Source organism: Phascolarctos cinereus, unplaced genomic scaffold (assembly GCF_003287225.1).
Source record: "Phascolarctos cinereus isolate Bilbo 61053 unplaced genomic scaffold, phaCin_HiC Scaffold_5;HRSCAF=322, whole genome shotgun sequence".
In the NCBI taxonomy this organism is placed as follows: Eukaryota; Metazoa; Chordata; class Mammalia; order Diprotodontia; family Phascolarctidae; genus Phascolarctos; species Phascolarctos cinereus.
Window position 1 is genome coordinate 174,788,269 of NW_027555958.1, and position 17,077 is coordinate 174,805,345.

General features: G+C 35.9%; 1 protein-coding gene across 5 annotated transcripts in view; it reads left to right on the forward strand.

Annotated features, from left to right (window-relative positions):
* MAP3K7 (mitogen-activated protein kinase kinase kinase 7) overlaps positions 1 to 15,523 on the forward strand; it is a 79,220-nt gene extending 63,697 nt beyond the window's left edge. For all 5 annotated transcript variants that reach the window (XM_020963063.2, XM_020963065.2, XM_020963064.2 and 2 more), the window contains 4 exons: positions 1,244 to 1,349; positions 8,680 to 8,741; positions 9,460 to 9,575; positions 12,076 to 15,523. In XM_020963063.2, coding sequence (XP_020818722.1) covers positions 1,244 to 1,349; positions 8,680 to 8,741; positions 9,460 to 9,575; positions 12,076 to 12,256 — 465 coding nt within the window. In that variant the 3' untranslated portion in view covers positions 12,257 to 15,523. The remainder of the gene's footprint in view (positions 1 to 1,243; positions 1,350 to 8,679; positions 8,742 to 9,459; positions 9,576 to 12,075) is intronic.
* The last annotated feature ends 1,554 nt before the right edge of the window (positions 15,524 to 17,077 follow it).

Below are 17,077 nucleotides of genomic sequence, written 5' to 3' on the forward strand. Positions count from 1 at the left end.
GAAAATATATTTTCAAAATGGCCTTAAACTTCAGAAGTACAGTGGTTTATGTTAAGTTTTGAATATAGGATTATTAGCCTTACTAGATTTGATCACATTTTAAGAGTTTTCTGCATCTTCATCCATTCACTTATTTCCATCGGAATATTTTCTGAACCTCTTTGTGAGTTTTTTCCCTTTGTTTTGATTAAGTTTACCACCTCATACATTTCACTCGTTGTCATGGGTCACAAATATTTATTCCTATATTTTTCTCTTCTTTAGAAATCCTGTAGTGTAAATTAAACTGATTCTTAATAATTTTGAGCAGTTGCCTGGTTTCCCTTCAAAAGACCACTGAAAATAATTAGTGCCAGATAAATAGATTAGATAGATGAATGGATGGATGGATGGATGGATGGATGGATGGATGGATGGATGGATGGATGGATAGATGGATAGATGTAAGCATCTGTTGGAAAAGATAAACTACAATCACATCAATACAACATTCCCTATTAGTCAATAAGACCTTTAATAATTTTTTTTAAAGCTAAACAGGACTTGGAGTCTATTTCAGAATACCTAAACTTGATTTATTTGGAACATTACTTCAGAGAGAGTGCCAAAGTAGGAGATGCTACCAGAAATAACTGAAAATGTTGTTTTCTGTTTTATTAATTTAAGGTAACATAGTACACTGGAAAGAGCACTAGATTTGGAGGAGAAGCTCCTGGATTCCATTCTAGTCCTTACTCTACTGTGCATTACCTTTGTGACTTTGGTCAAGTCAGTTAACCTGTCAGGCCTCAGTTTTCTCATTTTTAAAATAAGAGGGTTGAACTGGTTGACCACTAAGGTCCCTTCCAACCCTAAATCTGTACTGTTGTGAGCCTGAGATAAAACATCGGTGACATGCTAATGCATCACAAATTCTGTGAAGAAATAAAATGTGTCTTTGTGTTTTAGATTTGGCAGTCTATTGACATTTGTGGTAGACCAAAAACCTTATAAACCTTATTTTATTACATTTTCATTTTACCTGTCTGCATTCTTTCTTGTTTCTAACAGTTTTAAACTATTTCACTTGCACACATCAAGCAAAAAAATGAAAAATCTTATTTTTCATTAACACTTGTAAAACTCAGTATTCAATCATACTTCTTTGTATAGGTGATTTTGCCTGGAAATGTTGTGTTATCCTTTTTTTCAGAATCATGATTTTGTTTTGTTTTTTCACCACCTTTCATTTCTTTATGTACAGGTGAGTAGTAGGTCATCCAGTCCTAGTGTCAGAATGATCACTACCTCAGGACCAACTTCTGAAAAGCCAACAAGGAGCCATCCCTGGACTCCTGATGATTCCACAGGTGACTTGTTGATTATTTCTATTTTTAATAGGTTGTATGTAAGGGATTCTGTTTTACATTTATGTACAGTTAATGATATCAGTCATTTACTTAGCATCTACTCTGTGTCAGGTACTTTGCTAAGAAAAGAGGGTACAAAAAGAATCAAATGACAGTCCCTGTCCTCACAGAGCTTACAGTCTAACAAGCAAACAGATATTTACAACAAAATTAAATGAAAGTAAATGAGAGAGAGAAGGCATTAGAATTAAGAGGGTTGTTAGGAAAGGCTTCCTGTGGAAGCTGGGATTTTAATTGGGATTTAAAGGAAGCCAGTAGGCACAAATAAGCAAGGAGAGCATTCTAAGACTGAGAAAATTGCCCAGAACCGAAAGATGGAGTGCCCTGTTTGTCAGATGGCAAGGAAGCTAGTATCACTAAAGAGTGCATGGTAGGGAGTAAGGTGTAAGAAGACTAGAAAGGTAGGAGGCTAGGTTATGAAGGGCTTTGAATACCAAACAGCATTTTGGTTTTGATCCTGGAGGCAAAAGGGAGCCAGTGGGTTTTATTGAGTAGGGGATGTGATATGATTGGACCTGTGCTTTAGGAAAATCACTGTAGTGGCTTCACAGAGGGTGAATTAGAGTGGGGAGAAATGAGACAGGTTGACTCACTAGCAGGCTATTGCAGTAGTCCAAACTTAAGGTGATGAGGGCCTGCCATGAGGTGGCAGTGTTAGAGAAGAGAAGGGGGTGTATTTGAGAGATGTTGCAAAGGTGAAATCAACAGGCCTTGGCAACAGATTGGATATTATGGGGGGTGAGAGATAGTGAGGGGTAGAGGATAATTCCTAGGTTGTGAACATGAAGGAGCATGGTATTGCCCTCTAAAATAATAGGGAAGGTATGAGATAGGGAGAGTTTTAGAGGGAAAGATGGATGTCAGTTGATAGAATCCTTACAAAGGCAAGATAATATTTAAATTGTTCAAGTAGCCAATAGGCTCATATACCTCAGCAGTAATCAAAGGGAAAACTGGATTTATGAACATAGATTTGCCTTCTGTATTTTTGTTTTCCTAGGTTTGGGTATTTTTCCTGATAGGAGGCATATAATTTGAGGAAGAGGTGTTGGGTAGTGGTTGAATGTTTTTTTGGTAATTGGCTTTTGTTTTGTTTTCAGTAAAAGAAATAACATTCAGATAATATGTGTGTGGTTTTTCCTTTCTCATCACACTTCTGCTTGATAGTGGTAGAGAATCTGAATCATTTAACTAGCTACTTTATGTGCTAAACTAATATAGTGGGGGGGGGGGAGGTCATCTTGACCCTTACCTGCAAGGCAATAAATTAAATGGTGTCATGGGTAGAGGAAGACCTACATTCAAATCCTGCCTTTGATACTTACTGGCTGTATGACTGTGGGCAAGTCCCTTAACCTCTCCGAGCCTGTTTTCCTCATCTCTAAAGAGAGGGTATTGGCCTTTAAAGTACCTTCCAGCGCAGAATATGATGACTGCAATCCTACCATGTAACCAAAAAAAAAAACCACCCAGTTACATCCTTTCATGATCATGAATCCTGAAGCCTTTTCTAATCCAGAGCAGGTAACTAATTTAATACATTGTGAGATATATTTTACAAACATACTCCTTATAGGCGAAAGAAGTCCTGTCCCACAGTGAACACGTTCACAAATATAGGCCTTAAAATCAACATGTTACATTGAATTTCAGAATAATGAAGTAGCTTCATTAAAAAACAATTATAAAATCATATCACAGTCACAACTAAGCTAACTGTGGCCTAAGGCAAAGAAGACGTGTTTTAGAGTGTTCTGGTATGTCATTATAAGTATCATCTTAAGTGAAGAACAGTAATAAGAATTATTAATATCCCTCACTACAGAGTACAGTACAGTTTTTTGTTTTTTGGGGTTTTTTTGATTTTTTTGTTTTTGTTTTTTGGGGTATTTTAGGCAATTGGGGTTAAGTGACTTGCCCAGGGTCACACAGCAAGTAAGTGTCAAGTGTTTGGTCTGAGGCCGGGTTTGAACTCAGGTCCTCCTGAGCTGCCCCTTGCAGTACAGTTTTCAAAATACTTTGATGCACATTTGTAACTGTGTCATGTGTGGTAAGGAAGCACCAGCAGCTTGAGTGGCACATAGCACTAGAGAGGGTGCTGGTTTGGGAGTCAGAACACCTGAGGTGGAATTCTATCTACTACTTTCTTCTGTCTGAGTGACCACAGGCAGGCTCCTCGCCTTCTTTGAGCCTCAGTTTCCTCACCTTTAAAATTAAAGAATTAAACCACATGACCTCTAAAGTCACTTCAGCCCTAAATTTGTGTGCTTAAGTGTTCTTAGAGAATTTAGACCATTTGAAAATTTATGTGAGATCAAGCATATTTTGTAAGGGTAAATGGGAGTTTGCAAGTCACAAGCACATTCCCATTCATCTTTACAGAAGTAAACCATTATCCATATATGGTAATAGATATTTGGCCTGCTTTAGTCATGTTTATAATTTAATTAAAACTGAACTGGGCCACTTCTCTTCCCACGTGTATCATGTAGGATAGCATTATATTTAGCAATGGGCGTGCTCACTGGTTTTAGTTAGTTTAAATTTAGTGGTAGCTTCTTCACTCCTAGCAGAGCACAGCCCAAAATGGTCCAATACATTTACCACTAACTACATGTGCCAAATATATCATCAACCTGTGGCAAAGTGATGTTCCCTCAACCTCCAGCAATGGTAGAGAAACTAGAAAGCCTGGTTTTCATGTAACATAAATGTGTGCATTCAAAAATTCTAACTCTTCCTTGCTTGGTTCCTCAGACCTCAGATAAAGAAAGACTTTTCCCTTACTATCGGTATATGTTTCTCCTATGAGAGATAAGACCTAGGAGCAGGCAAATTAAGACTCTGCATAGAATTCAGCACATAATACCTGTTAAATGTTAATAGAACTTTTTATAAATGCTTATTTTACATGCCAGGAAATATCATTCAGTAACACATACAAAGTTCTGTAATGTAAGTTATATTTAATACAGTTGAGTTTCAGAAGCTCCTCCAGGGGAAGGTAACACCTAGGAATGCAATTTTCAGACTTTGGCCAGGGCTCACAAATTCTTTGTCCTGCAATACTGACCTTTGATCCCAATTTGACATCCAACTTAACCTTGTCTCCCTTCCCAGCCTGAACCAACACTCAGCTTGACAAGTATGTGGCAGATTGTAAACTTACGTTAAAGTGTTAGAATTCTACTGGACAAAAGTGACCTCACCCCTATTTTTTTCTACTTCATGGCTTTTTTGCCTCTCTCCTCATGCCTATGACATCAGAGATAACCAATGGTAATCAAAAATCTGACAGGCCAGGGGAAATTAAATTTCACTAATATCTGCTAGGTTGCCCTTGTCTTGTTGATATTTTATAATTGTGCTGTTACGATCTTTTTTTTGGTCAGTGTTGTCGAGCAATAAGTAAATATTCTAAAATCTCATGAATTCAGACTGCTAACTTGGAATTTGTAATTGTTGACAATGTTAAAGTTTGCTTCTGTAACGTCAGGGCTTGCACAGCAAATTAATTGTATAAATAAAATGGCAAGTCATAAGGATAGGGAACCTTTTTTTTTTAATTGAGCGACATTGACTTCAGAAATAAAAAGAAAATTTACTAGGTTTTTACAAGTGAGAAACATTTTCTTTTTCATTTAGGCAGAGGGAACATGCAATTCTTTTTGATAAATGCAACAACTAAAGAACCCTATATTAGGGTCTAATTAAGTTGGAAGGAGTAGAAGAAAGAAAATGAGAAAGAAACAGAGAGAAGAATGAGACACTTCTGATGTTGAGATGAAAAGACATAAAGAAAAAATATTCTCATTACTACCTTAGGCATTTCAATTAATGCAGAATTATGAAACGTAGTCTCAAAGTTAGAATGTATTTGGGGGGACCAAGAGCAGTGTATGAAGATGTACAGTGAGGTGTTGATGCTATAACAAGGACTGTAAATGCTAGAAGGATTCAGAGAGAGGAGGTATCAATGAAAGCTGAAGGGGAAGAACTTAAGTAAAAGCACAGAGATGAAAATGATGGGTTTCATTTAAGTGCCTAACTACATGCAGAGCCCTGTATCGTACATGTACTGAAGGAGATGTTAGGTTTAGAGAACTGTAGTAAACAATGTGATATGATAAATGCATTAGTAGCAAAACAAGGTGCTCCCTGAGGTCTGAATGAAATGAGAGACCAGGACTCAGGGAAGGCCTTCATACTTGAAAGTCAGCAGGGAATAGGATCCAGATTGTAGGTTGAGGGATTAGTGTTAGTGAGGAAGAAGGATGCTCTTCCTCTTTCCACAGGAAAGAATGGATGTGAAGAGCCTGAGGTTTGGGGAATGGAGGAGAGCCAAGGAAGTTTATATTAGATTGCTCCAGCATCCTCAGTGAACAGCTTTGATTTCTGCTGTAAATACAGAAGATGAAGACTGGGGTGGGGGGTCGAGAGCAGGGGAGGGAGTTCAGGAGAATGGATAGAGAGTCGGATAAAGGCAGAAGGATTGTAGAGTCACAACAAAAGTTCCCACTGAAGTTTTTGTACCAATAAATTTTTAAATCAGCCTGGTTTCTAGACTTAATTTCTCAAGTGAAGTTTGGAAGCACCTGAGCAAAAGCAGGGAAAAAAAATGGTATGAGGAGGGTAACCCAGAGAGGAAGTTTTTCAAATCAACATGACAGGTGATTTTGTGGTTGCAGCCACTAAACATTAAAGCGTCTGATCGTGTGATCAAGGCTGTGTGTGGAGGTGATTAAAGCCAAGTAGGAATGATGAACTGAGAGAGGCAATGAAAGGATCCCAGAAGGCATGGTAAGTAGTAGATTTAGTGTGACTAAGGGAATAGGAAAGATGGCAGGATAGGATGAGAATGAAATTTAAAAGTTAAGATCCTGCAAAGTGGAGTAATTCACGTAGTGAGTAAGGTCTAATGCTTCACCAAAATGGAGTAGGAAAAGGTTGTTAATAATGGAAAGGTGAAAAATGATGGGATTAGAGGGATCATGAGTATGAATACTGAAGTCTCTGAGGGTGGCAATGAATGGGTTGGAGAGGAAAACCATCAGCCAGCTACTAAAGTCAGTAAGAAAATTGGGAGGGTGACTTGGAGGTAGGAAGATAACAAAATCAAAGGTAGGGAGAGAGATTGTGGAAGAGAGCCTGGCTAAAGGAAAGCAGTGGTAAATTAAATTGGATATATGTAGAGCAGAACCAGATCACAGACTGCCTTAAAAGGCAGGGAGAGGAATTTAGACTTGCTGTAGTAGGCAGTAGAGGCCAACATGTTCATGAATTAACTAATATTGGGATAATTTGTTAAGGATTGGGATAAGAACTGAACCTGTGATTTCAGGAGTATTAGGAGTCCCAAGTGAGAAAACATCCCTCTATCAATTTCAGTGGGAAACTCAGAGTCTCACTTGCCCAGAGCAGAGAGGTATCAAACTCGCTGGCCTGTGAATTCCGCAAAACTTCCAGTGCTGCTAGAACTAGACTAAAATGTAATTGGGGAGCATTTAAAAATATAACAATGTTAATTTGTGGTTTTCTAAATCAGTATGTGGCCGGTAGAGGTCCATTTTCTCCGAGTTTGATACCTCTGGCCCAGAGTGCTAGATATCAAGTGACTTGCTCAGGATCATACAGCCAGACTGGGTCAGAAGCAGGACTTGAACCCAAAGTTTCATGGTGTCAAGGGCAGCTCTCTAGCCAGCTACACTGCTGTGTCTTTCTTACTGTTTGTTATATTACTGAAAACTAAACATGTTTTGCTTTTACAACTGTAGGCGTAACTGAAATACTTCTTGCCCAACAGGAAGGCAAATCAGCCAGTTGAAACTGAGCTCTAAGTCTCAAGTTCCCCATGCCTGGGCTAAATATGTTAAGTAGATATTCAAAACAACTGTTTGGTTCAAGTACTCAAGCATTTTAGAAACATATACTAATTATTCATATATTTTGATTAAAGCAACTTCCTTGGAGACCTCTGCAAGGCACTGATACTTTGTTAGCCCATGCCTACAGACTGGGATGTACATAAAAGGAATAAAATGCCTTTTTTTTAAGGGCTGTATAAATTTAGATTAATTCAGGCTGGCTTTCTTTGCCTTCAGTTTCCCTTCTTTTTCTCCTCTTCCCCCAAATTAGTCTGAATTTGGTAGTTTTTACTTTATTTGCTAAAAACTTTTTTTAAAAAATATAAATTATCTTGTTTATTATAAACTTAAACATCAACAAACATAAACATTTCAGTATACAAAGAAGAACAGAAAAGTGTATTGCATATGAAACCTGTAGAATGATTCATCACAGCTAAAGAACCCTTAAGATCCTAGGGAGGCAAGATAGAAAACAGCAGGAAGCAGCAGATTAGGAGGTCACTGAGACGTGAGCCTGTCTGTGTAGATTGAATACTATGTCTCAGCTATCCTTCTGGCCTTGTCTTCATTTCTAGCATTTCTGGGGGAGTACTAATCAGTAAAATGCTAGCAGCTCACCATTTTGTCCTCTGGTAACAACTAAGGAAGAATAATGAGAAGTGCTGTTAAATTTTTAATGTCATTCCACCATGCTTTTCCGTCCAGAACATTCAAACTGTTTTAGCAGAACTTACTAGAGGATTAATGCAGCCAAATTGACCGGTTAGTTCACTGTGTAAGGCACAGCCTTAAGTAAGCCTGATATAAAGGGGAAATGAGAGAAGACAGGATTTGGCTAGGTAGGACTTGTTTGGACCAGAGTTTAAAGCACCTAGTTGTCAAGTCTGCCAAAAGGGAGAATCTGTGATTAAAATGAATTGTGTTTAGTTCTGTTTCATTTTGGTATGATGTTCCCAGGTTGTTTCAATAGTACTGTAGTTTAGGGGCAGCTAGGTGGCACAGTGGATAGAGCACCAGCTCTGAAGTCAGGAGCCTCAGACCTAACACTTGACACTTACTAGCTGTGTGACCCTGGGCAAGTCACTTACCCCCAATTGCCTAAAAACAACAACAATAACAAAAAAAAATAGTGCTGTACTTGTCAGCCAACTTAATGCTAGGGTATCAGAGCATGGTTTTAAGAAAAACATCTGATAAATCCACATCTCATTTTACTTAGCATTTATACAAACATTTTATTGGCCATTCTGTAATGGCCAGGTTTTTTTATTTATGATAGTTTGGGATAATTATTAATATTATATTTTTTATGTGGAAAATTATAAAATCCCAAGCATATTTCTCAATTTCCTTATGTAATTATCTGTCATAAAGTTTAAAAAATGTAAATGCTTAAATTCTAGATACTAATGGATCAGATAACTCCATCCCAATGGCCTACCTTACACTGGATCACCAACTACAGGTAACGTGTTTCCTTACTGAATACTCTTTAACTTTAACTCAGTACTCTTACTAAAAAGAATTTCTCTTTAGAGATGACAACTGTGTTCTCTTTAGAGTTGACAACTGGCCTGTTTTTGCTTTTGAATAAAGCTACAGTAAATTGCTTTTTAATTTGGGTAATGATATGAGAAATGTTCAGATTGATGTGTTCTTATATTTCATTATTCATTTTAAGGGACTGTTATCTTTATTCACAACTATTTAGCATAACATTTTTATTCTTTAAGCTCAGAACATTAAAACATAGCAGTTATGTGAGTTACTTCTTTATTATTTGACACACTCTGCAATCCATTTTGATGTAATGGTGGCTGAATATATAAATAATAACAAGGTTCAGTGCCTCTGCATGTGATTATGTGAGCTATAAACATCTTTTGGTATAATACAAATAATTTGGCAACCTGAAATTTAATACCCTTAGCTAAGAGAGCTTTAGTCATGGTTCTGTGTAACAAAGAAAGTGTTAAAACAGCAAGTGTAAATTTAAGTTCTGAGTTAACCCTGGCAGGAGTGCACTGAGATTTTCCAGGACATGGTTTAGCACTTATTTTTAAAAGCTTACTGGTTTGTGCAACCTGGTACTGGATAAATATATTACAGTCACAGTCCAACTAGCTAGATTAGATAATGAGATTTCATTTGATTATGTTTTAACATGTCTGATTTATTTTCAGCCACTAGCACCGTGCCCAAACTCCAAAGAATCCATGGCTGTGTTTGAACAGCATTGTAAAATGGCTCAAGAATATATGAAAGTTCAAACAGAAATAGCGTTACTGTTGCAGAGAAAGTAAGTAAACTCTTCATCAACCCTGTCAATGTTCATGCATATAGATTTTTAACATGTTTTTGAAGTACGTTGAAAGTGTAGGGTAATATTTTTTGCAAAAATGAAGATTGCCATGTCTTCAGAATTAATAACTATGTTTCTAACCTCAATCCCTCATTGATATCCATATTCCAAAGTTTTAATATGCTACTGACTACTTGCGGGGGTCTCTAAATGAGCCATTTGGGTTGCTTATAAATATACCTTTTTAGGTGCATCAGTGATATTACAACTCTTGTTTCCTGCACTTAAAGTTTTTAAAGTTAAAATACTGCGGAAAGACTTAATCACACAAAAAGGTTTTCTCATGTAAGTAAACTATTTCAAGTGACTCATATTTAGTATTTTATTATTATTACTAGGATGATGATGATTTTTAGGGCCAGATTTGTGATTTTATTGCATTAGGGAATTGCTAGGGAGGAAATTGCTTCTTCCAATGCAGATCAGCTTCTGCATGGTGATTTTATAGTTTTAGAAAGATGCATAGGGCAGTGCTGTCAAACACTAATAGAAACAGGAAACAAACAGTACACTATACGTAAAGATCACATTGACTTAGAAAACTATATATTAACATTATTTACGTTTTGTTATGTTTTTTGGATTAAATATTTCCCAATTATATTTTAATCTGGTTTGGGCCTCTCTCAGGAGTGTTGTGGGCTACATGTCGGACCCCTCTGGCCTGTGGTGCTGAGAAGCTAAAAACTTCCCCAGGTCACACAGCCTGTATGGGTCAGAGGCAAGATATTTTAACACAGGTGTTCCTGACTCCAAAACCATCATCTGTCTATACATTATGCTACAGTACCTGTCCTTTATTATTTTAGAAGTATAATATTCACAGAAATCTTTCAGAAAGATCCACAACAACCCTCCAGTGTACATTTGGGAAAATCATATTATTCTGACATTACAACATGCTCATAAGTATACCTGTTCAGCCCAAATCAATTTCAGTTCCCATAGTCTTTCTTTTATACTTGTTTTCCGTTTTAGACATTTCTATAATTGTGTTCCTCTTAGTCTTTAACTTGACCCTCAGGAAATGCATGTTTAATCATGACCAAATTGGTGCTGGTGGTAGTCACTAAAATAAAATCCCAGAGGAAGAAATATTATCTGAAGAAATGTGCTGAAAATGAGTGTTAGTTCTTTCAGTTTTGGTGTAGGGATAAATTGAAAACTGAAAGATAGTATCTCAGTGAAGTGAAGTAACTTGTTACAGGTGACTTGTTGTTATAACTTGTTATTTTGAGGGTTGGGCCTCTCTGGATTTTGATAAATTATTATTATATATAAATATTATGTATTATCCACTGGCATATTAAACTAGTATAGTTGTTATAAAAAAAATATTTGAACAAAATATTGCCAGTTGAAGGTGGGGTTAGATATGAGATGAACCATTCTAGAAATTTTAATTCAAGATAATAAAACTGCTGACACTTGATGTTTAGAATTTTGTTGATCATTTTTAAGTTACCAAATTAAGTAAATTTTTTGTGCAAGGGGAAACATTGAGAAAAATCCTAAACAAGGAAGGCAAGGTATTTTACCAGGTTTAAAATACTTGATGTTTTCATTTTAAATTCTTTTTTAAAAAAAACTTATTCTACTTGAGAATTTTATAGTAATTGGTTCTCTCCCCACCCCAAATCTAGTTCTAACATACTCATTTTATAAGCTAAGTCCCTCAATTTTAAAAGATTTCAATAAAAACAAGCTCTCTAGACTCAAGCTCTGCCAAGATCTATGATTAGGTCTTTTCTGAAAATATATACAGAATCAAGTAATATAATCCAAATGTGTTATTATGGGGGGCTTACATGTAATAATCCAAAGTATGCCCAGTGTTTCCAGCAAACTAGTATATTCTAAAACAGGAAAGGGATTTATGTTAGATAGCATCTATTTCAATTAAATGGCTGGAACTGTCTTATCTACATCTTTGGCTGAGCTGCATATAGTTAAATATGATTGTGACTTCATAGCATGAATATTGAAGTAGAATTTGTATGATGAAACCAAGCACCCTATGCTCCTCACCCACTAGTACCACAAAAAATAACCTTTCCCTGGCCTGGCCAGTCTTTCCCTGACTGGATAAAAAGGATATAAAGGTTGATCAGACTTGATATTCTGATTTTTGTTACTGTTTTAGTTATTGCTGTGCCTTACTTTTATCATCTCTAAATCTTTAATTGTAGGAGTACAGTAATTTAAGAAAGGATTATGTTATTTGTGTAATATATTTAGGATTATGAAATGATAAAATAGTTTTAGAAGATACTTTCCATCCCACTACATTATGATTATATTATTTGAACGGTTATGCTTGGCATACGTCATGATGAACCAGAATTAAAGTTTTAATTGCTTAAACTACCACTTAGCAACAAACAGATATAAATTCTTCTATCATAATTAATATTTTATTATGTGGTATAATTTTTAGGCAAGAACTAGTAGCAGAACTGGACCAGGATGAAAAAGACCAGCAAAATACATCTCGTCTGGTACAAGAACATAAAAAGCTTTTAGATGAAAATAAAAGTCTTTCTACATACTACCAGCAATGCAAAAAACAATTAGATGTCATCAGAAGTCAACAACAAAAACGACAAGGCACTTCATGATTCCTTGGGACCTTGGATTTGAAAATCATGCACAGAAAGACTTTTTTTTTGAGGGGGGAGGGGGAACATTAATACTTATAATTCATGAGTGTTAGCTTCTTGATGTGTTCTGAATGCCTGCTCCCTATATTTGCTGCATTTGTAACATCATTTATTTTCCTATTCTTCTGGTGGACCTGCAGTTCAACAGTCCTGTTGAATAATGTGGGACATCCGTGACTTGAAAAAGCAGCAGAACTTAGCATTAAGGCAGATACAGTGAATCATGACTGTGCATGCATGCTTATTGTGTCAAGGCTAGCCTGACAGAAAGAGGAGGTGGGTTAAAATGGCTGCTATATGCAAAATCTTCTTGGTTTTCATATTAGGATGTTACCTCAGTTAAGAACAAAACAAAAACTTGGAGAGTAGTTTTGTTCTTGTATCTCATCTCAAGCAAATTCAAAATATCACTTTTAGATGAAAAGAAGCATGTCCCAAGTTTAAAGACAAAGTGCTGTCCTAGAATAATTGGTGATACATTGCAGAGATACTTGACCCATAGGCACGATGTAAAATGGAAGGCAATCTGATGCCAATATCCCTGCCTTAGTGATTTCCTTCCATAAGATTTTTGGAGATAAATAAGCAGCTATTGCTTCATTTTAGAAAAGGATCAGTTTGGCCTTGCCTTACTGAACTGCAATTTGATGGCGATACAGTAAGTAAAATGTCTGTCTCTTTTTAAAATGTTTTTAATTAAGTATGATTGTGTGTATGCATGAGTTGAAACCTAAGAACTTTTGTGCCTCTCATTTTTCTTAAATGAAACTAAAAGGCTAATGAAAGTGATCCATCTTAAATGATCATTCCTTCCGCAGTAATATTTGCCTGATTTTATACTACATATTCAAAAAGCTATGGAAAAAGAAGCAGGATTCCTCACAGATGCAATGAGTTGTTCTGGCTTGAAAGACTTGGATTTGGTAGAGAATAGGAATCCACTAAATAAGGAATAAAAGGTAGAAAATCAGGAGGGTCAAGTCAGGAAGTAAAAGCAAACATCAGATCATCAAGCACTCTCTATATTCCAGTGCTGTGAGTAATGCTGGCTCCAAGCAAGCCTATCCTAGAGTGAATGCCTGCCACCGCCTCTTTGCCTGAAGAGAGAAGGAGCCACACTTCATCAGCTAGAAATGGAGTGTGTGTGTGTGTGTGTGTGTGTGTGTGTGTGTGTGTGTGTGTGTGTGTCCCTGTATCCTTCATTGCCCACAATCATGTGGATAGAAATAACTTTAAAGTAGTAATAAAAGATCATGGAGCACTTAGAATTTCTGTAGCCTAGTAATATCTTTTCAGCTGACATGAAGTCAGTCCCAGTGGATAAAGTGTTATTCTCAAATTTTGAAAGCCTTTATATTTTTCAAGGAGAAAAATTTTAAAATAACAGGTTGCTGTGTCATCAAAATGCCAAAAAGACAATTGAAACTTTTATGGGGGATGTTTAGTTCTTTGGCTGTATTTCAGATGAGCATTTAGTCTTAACATTAGAAATGTTGATTAAAATGTGAGTCATAAAAAGGACATTTTTTCTTCCATTTTCTCTTCCCACTAAACTTCATGGTGTGTGTTTTTGTGTGTCCATGTGTGTTTATGTGCACAGGCATTTATTTCTATGTATTTGAGAGAGATAATAGCTATTATAAAGATGAAGGATGATTTGTTACTAAGGTGTCATTTTTAGCTTAAATCTATTATTGGGAAGTCTCTGGAAGCTAAAATTTTCATTTTTTTAAATAAAGGGAGGGGTATCATTCCCAAATAATTTGATTAGCTAGCTGAAACTGATATTGGGATCAACTTAAGGGCACACATATTTATAGCAAAATGTAATTGGCAGAGAAAATAACTGTAGAATTATGAATAGCACAGTTATCCAAAGCATTGCTGCTTTCATACATCTGTCAATCTATTGAAATGGACTCAGTCCATGATCAGTGATTTTCATAACATATTTCAGAGCATGATGCATAGCAGCATGGATGTGAAGGCATGATTTCGCCTGCATGGTTAATAATTGCAGATGTCAGATCATATCTCAGGATATCCACTGGTTATTGCTGTCACTACCCATATATAAAAGGGGAAATAGAAGTTCTTTAGCTTATGTGAAGGTCATGCTAATTTGAGGACATGGTACATAGTTCAAATGGCCATTTAGAGCAGTTGCTTCTTTGTTTACAGTCAACTCGTATTTTTTAAGTACTGTAGTTCTCCTATACATTGAGTGAAATTCACCTTGTTTAGTTTTTAAGTAGTTTGTATTGCCAGTCTAAAGTTATGTGTGTTTATTTTTTTGTTTTGTTTTTATTTTTTTAACGAGGGAGTAAAGACAATGACTAATTATCCTTGGTAATGGGGAACAGGGATAGATGGCATGAATCATTTGAATCCCTAGATAATCCTCAAACTTCATGTTAACCAATTTCTTTAACATTCTTACTTCAACCTCCTAAACAGAGCTTTATCAAGAAGCCAAATTTAATTAACTCTACATTTTACCTTCTTGCTTTGACCATCATAGATGGGTGGGATTGAGAAGGAAGGAAAGCAAGAATTCTAGGTGATCTGCCAACTAAATAATCAGCCCTTCATTACTAAAAGTTGGTTCTACCAAATTGCCTGCCTTAGAAAGACGTTTGAAGAAAAATATTTTGTTTTCTCTAAGATCTATGCAGTAGCAATGACTTTTTTTGAGTCAAACAAAAATCGACCACCAGTATTTTCCTTATAGTACCATTAGCATGTTCTGAAGGCTTTTGTTATACAGTTGTTTACAAATGTTGTTCTTGTCTTTTTTGTTAAAATATTGTGGCATGTTGACTATTTTTCATGTTACTCTTATGTTTCTAATTAAAGTTATCCCTCCATATATTCATAGAGGTGAAGCATTTATTTTTTTTCTCTTCCTCTTGCCCCCTTTCTAAATTCTGACTTTCACCTCCTTGTTTTTTGCCTTAAAAAGTTGATGAGTTCTACTTGTATCATTCAGAATTTTTATGTAAGATATTGTGTAATGCCAATATGCTTCTGTATTCTATGTGATTCTAACCCCCCAAATGCTTTTTTTAGATTTTTTTTTTGATGAAAAATTGAAGATTGTAATTCAAAACTTGTATATAAAATGGCAGGTGATTTCATATGATAGAGGAATGAGCTGTGTGGCTTTCTGCTGCAACAGTGTATTTACCTTACACAAAATCTAATAAAAATTGAAAATTTTCAGTATCCTTGTAATACCCCTACACTAATTAGCTTATTATTTTGAGAAGTTCTATGTTTGGGGACGGGGATTGGAAGCTATTATTTGTATTTCCTAATCTAGTTCAAGATTGTTTTAAGTCAACGGATTTTGTTTTTTTAATAACCCCTGTGAATCGTGAATGATTTACTGTTTTCTTTGTCTCTGGATGAACATTTTCTTAATAGGAAAACTTCTTTTCTCTGCCATCAGATGCTTCTATCAGACTTTTCAACAAACCCAATCATAATATCCATTCTATTTGCTCCTAATTTCCCCACCTGTCCTACCCCTATCATATACATAACATGTCTTACATTCATATCTGTTTCTTCTCTTTCTACCCCACACATTCTTATAAAGCCTCTTCAGCCATCTTTAGCAAATCTATTCAGAGTGGCCTCTTGGATATTTGGGATAATGCCAAGTTGGTGTTCAGTACACTTCAATCAAGCATTTTAGTCTGTTGAACAACTGCACCCTTCAGAATCACTTCAACCTTCTACTTGTGCTCTTTTAGGTAAAACTTCTTGTATCTTAGACTAGGATCACACCCACACAAATCTACCATTAAATTGATATATTGACTAAGAATGGCAACATTGTACACTAAATGATTATGAAATGCTGTTACTAGAACATACTGGGATATCACCTTTTAAGTTTTTACCCAAATATTGTTCTGTGTGTTAAAAAAAAAAAGAAGGATTTAAAAATTAAACCTTTTTTAGTCTTTATCGTTTTAAAGCAGTTTAAAAATAATTAGTGTCTGTAAAAGGAGACATTTTTGTGAAAAGATGCAGACATGTTTACAAGACCTGGTAGTTCATATGGAAATGAGATATTTTATCAATATCTGAGGATATTTAAAATAATTTAATCATATTGGAAATCATTTTGTCTATCTCTTCATTTTGCAGGTGAGGAAACTGAGGTCCAAAGAGATTAGCTACATGATTTTGTGCAAGTCACTTAATGGCAAACTTAAGACTAGAACCCAAGTGTCCTGACTCCCAGTGCAGTATAAATTGTTAATACTTCACACATCATTCTTTGCTTTTGATATGCTACACAAAGGCTATGGTAAGGTAAACATACACATCAGCTTTTTGACCAGAGAAGTGTAAAGTTAGTGGTACAATGCAAGTTTCCTGGTAGAGAATAATAAATTAATTCAATATGCATCGAAGTGCCTGTCTGCTCTGTCCAGAGTTCTGTGCTAGGCATGGAGAGGGGTGAGGAGTTTGCAAAGTTCAAATAAGGTAATCCTTGACCTCATGGAGCCTGCAGTCTTGTAGATAAAAACACAATTATAATACATAATATTGAGTTGCAAAACAATCTCAAAATGAGTAGGGGGTATTAAATAATTGTTTATAGGAACTTGGAGCTAGAAGGGATATTTGCAGTTGTCTAACCCCCTCATTCACATTTGAGGAAACAGATCCAGAGAGGTTGACTTGTCCAGATTAAAGTGGTAGTATTTGCTTATTTGAATCTGTATTTTCTGACTCTGAAGCCAGTATTCTGCCATACTGCCT